The following is an 8300-nucleotide window of genomic DNA, read 5'->3' as shown; positions in this document are numbered from 1 at the left end:
ATTCTGTCATAAACATTGACATTTGATCTGAGAGTGTGAAGAACTTCGTGTTGATGTGGATTGCACTAGACTTGATGGTGTAAGCGGATTGAAAATATCCATATTCCGAAAAACATGAATCGAACGTGTATTTTTTTATCAGTGTAGAAAATTTCTTTGTTGCCTGACGACAGTATTTGTTTATTTGATGTGTAGTATCGAGAGCTCACTCCCAGAACCGTACTATCCTGGTTATGAATTCCCGGATTTTCAATTCGCGGCTTATTTGGGTGGGATTCATCTTTAACAGTTGCTTAAAGCCTGTAAGAAGCCAATTGCCAGTGGAAAACATGTGACAATATATCAAAAAGTTAACTAAATTTGATTTTTAATGTAAATAATCGCTTCTGACGACGTTTCTCCCAAACTCTCGCAGCGCACTCTACCACTAGATCCTTCTGGAATTCGCCTATAGCAGTTAACAACTACCACAAGGAATGTTTGTTGTTTTATTTTTGATTTTTGAAGAAAATATTGGAACAACTTGATTGAAACTCACTCCAGCGGTTTTACTAAATTTAAATTTTATTTTTATCAGTGTATAATTTCAGTTTTGATGACCGACCACCAGAGGCGCTGCCGACGCTTTGCACAGCCCTGAGATGAGTATTAAACGTCAACAAAAATGAAATGAGTGTTCTGTTGATGATGAGGTGTTGTTTCATATATGGACCAACAGGTCTGTGCCACAAAAAGGGAGGTGTTGTTGTTTACCAGAATTTTGACTCCACGTCACTTGTGTGCAAAAGTTTCACAAAATTGTATTTTTAATTAAAAAAAGCTAAATATTCCAACTAAAATTTAGAAGAAGTTGTGTATTTATTTGTTCCCTGTGCAATAAAATCTCCCAGATCAGAATGAGTCGTCAATCGAATGATGTGGATGAATTATTTGATATTAAAAATTCCTTCTACATCGGAAACTATCAACATTGCATCAATGAAGCCAACAAGGTCGCAGTGAGTAAAACAACTAATTTTGGTATTGTAAAAATAAACATGTTCCCGAATGCCTCAGAAAGCATCGCTGGAAAAGGATGTCTTCATGTATCGGGCCTATATCGCCCAGAATAAGTATCGTGTCGTGCTGGATGAAATAAAGCCCAACAATGACACCCCTCTGCTGGCGCTTCGCTTCTTGGCTGAATATCTGTCCAGTAAATCGCGCCGGGAGCCGATCGTGGAGCTGTTTGATGAAAAGTTCAAAGGCGACATTAGCGAGACAGACGTGATTTGGATTATTGTCGGTGCCACCATTTACTGCAACGAGGGAACGTACGAATCTGCTCTCAAGTAAGATCTATTATAGACTATAATAATCATAAAAATACACAGGATTTTGTTTTTACACGATTTTTTTTCGCTCGTATTTTTGATCGTGTGACTTCAATTTGCCACCAAACTCTTCGCAACATGTTTCAAAAAATCCATAATAAATCAAAGAAAAATCACATGATAATTAATATACGTTAAACATTTAGGATAAGTGAAAAATTGAGAAAATGTAAATCGTGTAAAAACAGAATCCAGTAGTCATGATCATGAGCTATGATCTTGCAATATGGTCGGAATAAAGACCTCATTACTATTCCCTTCAAACTTTGAACATTAAATTCGACTTTCTGATGCACAATGAAAGTATACAACTAACATTCATCCGCAATTGTAATCTTAGATGGTTAGTTCATAGACATTTGACATCCAAAATTGTGCTAATGATTTCATAGATTTGAAAGAAAGGATCAATAACCGGTCGGTGTCAGGTCATGATAGAATTTTTTTAAATCTTTATTATCGTGATTTTTTATTATCTATAAGTTCATCACGTTGATGATAGTAATTGATATGGAGGTGAAAGATTGTTTTGACGGTAACGGAAAACTAATTTCTCTAATCTGTTTTCAAGATATTATACAGGCCTGGTAGCGGGTCACTTCTTAGTGACTTGGTCACTTTTTTCGGGCAAGTCACTAAAAAGTCTCTTTTTTCGACATCAAGACACTAAAGTCACTTTTTCTCGCAAAAAGTCACTATTTTCAACTATTTTGAAACTATTGACTATTTTTGAATGAAGCTCTATGTATAAGTAGGATGATGCTTTGTTCATAACGGAAATGAAATTACGGATCTTGGAAAAATGATCGCTCTGAAACTTCGCCAGCCATACTACTCGCTGCTTTTATTGGCATTTCACCACTTCTTTTATTGTTAGCTAATTGACCTTTCCCGTCAATTTTTTTTACTTGCTCAATCGATTTTTTACTTTATTTAAATGCAAGTTTCCCAAAGAACCCATATTTTTTGACGCCTCTAAGTATTTTTTAAATTTAAAACAAAATATTTAAAAAGTGTTGTTTTTCAAGATTGGGCTAACAATGGATTGAGATAATAAAATGAGATGCAATTTTTGACGGGAAAGGATATAGATATTATATAAAGGGGATAAAGTTTCCCCAATTTTGAATATTGCATGCGCTGAGATACATCGAAAATGAGAAAAGTGGATCAAGTCTGCCCAGTCTCCCCTATCAATTGCACTATTTGCGGTTCAGATTAATCTTTTCAATTTTAGATATTCTTTCTGGTGCTTCAGGAAACCCAATAGTTGATGAAAGGCTTGTTATTTAGTGCATACCTAAAACAAACATGCTTATCAGTTTTTTTTTATAACAGAAAATTGTTTTATCAGGTTTTGTACAACATGCACGTTAGGTGGTGGTAAAATAGAAGTCTCAGTAAGCTATGCTGAAATGCGGACGCAAAATTTTATCGCTGTCTTCAAAATGAAGTGTAAATAAAAAAAATTAAAATGAAAACCGAAAACTGAACCAAAGTTTTCCGAAGCTGCAGTGATTGGTTTTTGGTTTAGACAGTGTGGTAGTTGAGGACCGGCTCTGCCCAAGGACCCTATTCCAAAAACTTGCGAAGCTTGACGAAGTTGATGAGACCACAGCGCTACAGCCATGACCTACATTAGTGAAGAGCTTGGGAGGCATACATCAGGATTCTGCATTGTGAATCAAAATGGCTTTTTCAAGAACACCCGACCACCAAACAAACGAATTTCTCACATCCGCTACAAGTCTTCAACATCGTTACGATCCGAGGATACGGTAGACGGCGGCAACTCACCTATTCAAGTAAGATCGGACCAATTTGACCTTTAGAACTCCATTAACATATAATGATTAGATTTCTTATACAAATAGTACGACCCTTGTCCATAGATTCTTTTTTCTGACAATATGTGAATAATGTGAATTTTTTTTTTAAATGTGCTCCACCAATTGTGTTTGCTTATTTGGTCTTATTTTATGTGTTGTTATTTTGTACACAATTAGAAAGCAAGATTTTTTAGAATTTATTACTGTTAATCGAAAACACAATCATTACAGAATGGACACAATCGTTACAATGCATTACGGACACGTTATGCTCAATAATCGATTCAACTCAAAAGATCCATGCGGTGAATAGAATTAATGCTCTCTCTTTCTTGGTAATTTGCTTCTCACGTCCAACCCGCGTGTGCCATATATTATTTTTTTGCATAATAAAGGAACTGTGTATAACCCATTAATTATTTCCAATGTGCCTATTATACTAAACAAACAAATTCTTTTATATATCCATTCAATATATCGATTCTTTTTATAGCGTTATTAATACGCTATGCCCAGAAAGTTTGTCCTGAAAACATCCTGGTCCAGGCAGAGAACCCGAATATTGATAATGTGTATATCTTGGGTAATTCGCCAAATGTTGAACGACTAATTTCTTCGCTTATTGTTGAAAGCACGTGCATTTCTTATGAGAGTTCAACAATAGGTGACATTTGGTGGTTCCCCTACTTCCTTGAGCTTATTAACGATGAGCTCTGTGAATTTAAAGCTCGAATGGTAGTTGATTACACTTTTCCCTGCTAGTAACGATTTTTGTTAAGCTGAATAGTCCATACCCCATGGCTATATTTCAATAAAAGAAAACAAACCGCTTATTTTTCTTATATTCATTTTCGTTTGATTATCATTCATTGTTTTATTTTATTATACATTTGATGCTTGTTATTATGTTTCAATAAATTGTGTTTTGACGGAAAAATAAAAAAACGCTTCCAAGCACGGAAAATATGGAGATGTTGTAAGTAAAAATTTGGTATAATTTTATCGTATTGAGTTTTCGCTTGGTTTTCATCGCTTTTGGTTATTTTTCTTTGTCTCGTTCCAGAGAGCGAGTAATGGCGCTTAAACCTAGGCCTATATGTACACTGATATACATAAGTATTCGTCATGCTTTCATAGTAATCAATCTGAATTTATGCGAATACTTTTGCCCATCAGTGTATAAGCCAGGGCACTAGACTAAAAACTGTGTCCCATCCCAAGACGTCGAGGACCCATGGAGTGTACATTAATCTTCTTAGCAAAGTCACTCCCAACGATTCGTCAATCATCTTTCCCCCTGAATGTGAAACGGTTGGTACGGCTGTCCCCGTTTCTTCCTTTCGTAGATTCAAAACTCTTCGTTGATCATGTTATTTATTAGTAAATAATCTGCTTGCCGGGGAGTTCTGGATTTTCTTCCAAACTCAAGCCTGCACGGTGGGCCTGGCCGTTTTAATACTTGTGTTATATTTATGATATGCTGCAAATATTAATACAGACAAGAAAATGCTCGGGAACACAACCGACATTTCCAGGATGCTTTTCAATACTGGCTGTGCATGTGCTAAGACAAGACAAGACATAAGACATAACAGAAAATTGTTTTATCACAAACCTTGTGCTTAGAATCATAGGGGTGTAACTGCATTAATCCATTGCAGTTCGTCGATGTTTTATATTTATCAATGTAGCGAATTGTAGTAGTTTTCCGAAGATTTAATGGTTTAGTGTGATAAAGGATGATTGTATCTTGCACCAGACGCAATCACGGTTGTAACTGTTGAGTTATTAACGAATAGTTGCATCTATGATTGTACTGCATTCGAATTGAAAGGCGATACTTTTAATGCCTAAGGGGTCCGCAAAGTAATTTTGCTGTAAGAACAAGAGAAAATGAAAGCCGTTTTTCCCTCCCAACATTCACTTTGATAAATATTTTGGATTTTTTTTAAATATATTGTGATGATATTTTATACATTTGAAATAGCATAAATGTGAAAGATTCTTCAATTCGTTCAATCCCAGGTTCGTTGTAACTGAATTTTCTTAATATTTGTATCGTTTTCTACCAAAACGATCCGTACTGATGTTCCTTTCGCACTAAAAAATCCAAAAACTTCTTAAACCTATAGCAAATCTGCATCTTTCTTAAGTAGGTGTTCAGCTAATCCAGTGATTGTAATTTTCACTCATTCTCACGAGAAGAGAATGTTCATTCACGCAGATTTTTGCCTAGAAATCATTTTTCGGGGAAGAAAAACAGGTCTTATGAGTGATAAATAACCATGTTTCGCTCACTTCCAGTGGCGCAAACGTTTGATTTGCTCGCATGACTATTCATATTTTTAGTAGTCCTTCTTTCAACTGATATTTAGTAAAATATCCTTGGGATTAAAAGAGAGAAGTTAGCGTGCACGATTTTCGTTTCTTTTCTGAGTTCGTTATGAGAGAGCGGAAGATGAAACTACGAAAAAAAAATTCACCCTGGATCCAGAAACGCTTAATTTCATCTCATCGAAATTGCAACTGATACTGAAAGTCACTATTTGGTCACTTTTTCTGCAACTGCAACTTCTGCAACTTTTTGATCCCTTTTTTCGTCAGATTTGATCACTAAAGTCACTATTTTGAGCGGCAATGGTCGCTACCAGCCCTGTATTATATTACAAAAAGAGAAAATACGAGTTGGAGAATTAATGTACATACTTCCATTTCCCATTTTCAGAATCTTACAAGGCAATTTCAACCTGGAATGTCTGTCGCTGCAGTTGCAATGTCTGCTGAACATGTCTCGAGTGGACTTAGCCAAGCAAGTATTACAGACCATGCAGGAGAAGGATGACGACGCCACCCTCACCCAGCTTTCCCAAGCCTGGTTGAACATCCAACTCGGCGGAGAGAAACTTCAGGACGCTTTCTTCATTTTCCAAGATTTCTGCGATAAATTTTCACCATCGTTGCTTCTGCTTAACGGACAAGCAGTTTGCTACATCGGCCAGCAAAAGTACGACGACGCCGAGAACGTACTGCGAGAATGCTTGAATCGAGACCCCAATAATTACGACGCGTTGATCAACTTGCTGGCGCTGTCGCAGCAGAAGGAAAAAACCAACAGCCAGTTCAATCGGTATCTGTCGCAGGTGCTCGATGAACACAAGGACAGTGCCCTTGTGTCGACGTACAACAAGAAGCAGTCAGAATTTGATCGATTGGTGTTGCAGTATGGGCCGTCTAATAACAAATCTGCACAGGAGATTGTCGCATAGACAAATACCTATATAATTAATGATGAATAAATATTGAAATTCCATTATGATAATTAGTTACACAGGAAATCCAAAATTATGCATAATATCACCTACGATACGAAACAACTTCGTTATAAAGTAGCACAGCATTGGTTTATAGTTTTCCAACAAAGGACCTGTAGCATCTTTCAGTCGGCGTATGTTGAGCCGCCGTGCAATTTTATCATCCCGCAGTGACTGGCAAGTTAATTTCATTCTCGTTCCTGCGTATTTATTATTATGTCCTTAGTTCAATGGTACCTACTATTACAGCATTTATTTTTACTATTTAGTGATTTGGAATACTTTTCAGCTGAGAGCAATTCAATTTCATAACAAGAGGCATAACACAGGATTTCAACAGTTATCATTAGTTTTTTTTCAGGAAAGAGAGTACAAAAACCGTAGATATCAAATTGTCTTAAAGCTAATATCACAGGAAGTTATGAAGGATCTAATAGCCCGTTCAATGCTTGTGTCAAGAGTACTGACACCGGCCATCTTATGGAGATCGTTGGTCGGATACCAGGGGTTCAAGTTAAGAGCTTGCTCTGTTTCACCTGGAGTCGTTTGCAGTGAGATTTTGCACAATTGCCCTAGGCCGTCGATGCATAGGTTAGTATAGGCTAGATGAAGCACTTCACCACCAGTAATTTGTTTTTGATGTGTAGCTTTGATCGGCGATTCAGCAGAGAGTACAGCGATTTAGAAGAGCGATTTATCTTTTCGGTGATATAATTAATGTGTTTGTAGAACTCCACTCCCATACTTAACTTTGAGATTGGACAATATTAACCAGGTAGCGCTGTAGATTAGATCGAAAGAGCTTGTATACCACGGCGTCATCCCATACGGAGTCGTACGCCTTTTCAACATTGAGGAGAATCATAACAGTCGTTTACCGGATAGGAATCCGCCCTTACCTTCTGCTTTATGCGAGCGAATTGGTGCACCGTGGAGTGTCCCGTTTTGAAGCCAAACTGCTGGGATGAAATGACTTCCTCTGTCTCCAGGTGTTGTTTAAACGGGCCTGGGATTATCCTTTCGAAGATTTTACTTAGGCTGCTTAGGAGACTTATCGGGGTTGGTAATATCCTTCTTAGCCTTTGGGATGGCTATTACTATTACATTGGCGTGCTTCCACCCAGTCGGAAAGCAACCTGAGAAAAGGCACGCATTGAAGATTTGATCATGAGCACAAGCATGATTGACCGTTGCAGATTGAATCGAATGGCAGTGCCCACAGATTGAACATATCCAGGGTGTCTACTACCTGGAAAAACCTGGAAAATACCTGTAATTATCAGGGAATTCCTGACATAATCAGGGAAATTTCAATACCCGGTAATAATGACTGAAATTCACTCAAAAGATGAAAAAAATCCTTAAAAATATTTGAATAAATATACCAATCAAATCTATTGGTATATTCAAAATGTAGTGAACGATCCATTACGTTGTTCCGCAAAAAACATTTTGCCATCTTCAAAAGAATTCCTGGAGAATTTCCAAAGCTATTCTTGGTGAAATATGGGAATTTATTCGAGAAATCAATTAGGGATTGCTTTGTAAATTATTTTGCGTATTTTCTCGGAAATTCTTTAGGAATATATTAGTGATGAATATGAATTTAAAATTAAAAAATCCCTTAAATAAAGAGGAAAAAAATTAGGAATATATTAAAAAATACAACCTGCAACTACTTTTGAATTCGGTTTGAGGTGTGACACGGAGCCCCATCTTGTTGAAAAACATTTGGCTGAGGGTCGTACTGCTCTTTGATGCCGATGTAAGCCTCAGTGTTTACTTTA

General features: G+C 36.9%; 1 protein-coding gene across 1 annotated transcript; it reads left to right on the top strand.

Moving 5' to 3' along the window:
- The first annotated feature begins 732 nt into the window (after positions 1-732).
- Positions 733-6521, top strand: LOC134210851 (coatomer subunit epsilon). Its single transcript, XM_062687205.1, has 3 exons — positions 733-998; positions 1057-1331; positions 5928-6521. Exons 1-3 carry the CDS (start codon positions 897-899, stop codon positions 6466-6468), a joined length of 918 nt encoding a protein of 305 aa, XP_062543189.1. The 5' UTR covers positions 733-896; the 3' UTR covers positions 6469-6521.
- The last annotated feature ends 1779 nt before the right edge of the window (positions 6522-8300 follow it).

Source organism: Armigeres subalbatus, chromosome 2 (genome assembly GCF_024139115.2).
Source record: "Armigeres subalbatus isolate Guangzhou_Male chromosome 2, GZ_Asu_2, whole genome shotgun sequence".
NCBI classification, from domain to species: Eukaryota; Metazoa; Arthropoda; class Insecta; order Diptera; family Culicidae; genus Armigeres; species Armigeres subalbatus.
Note: the sequence above shows the minus strand (reverse complement) of the source record. Positions and strands in the feature narration are given on the sequence as shown.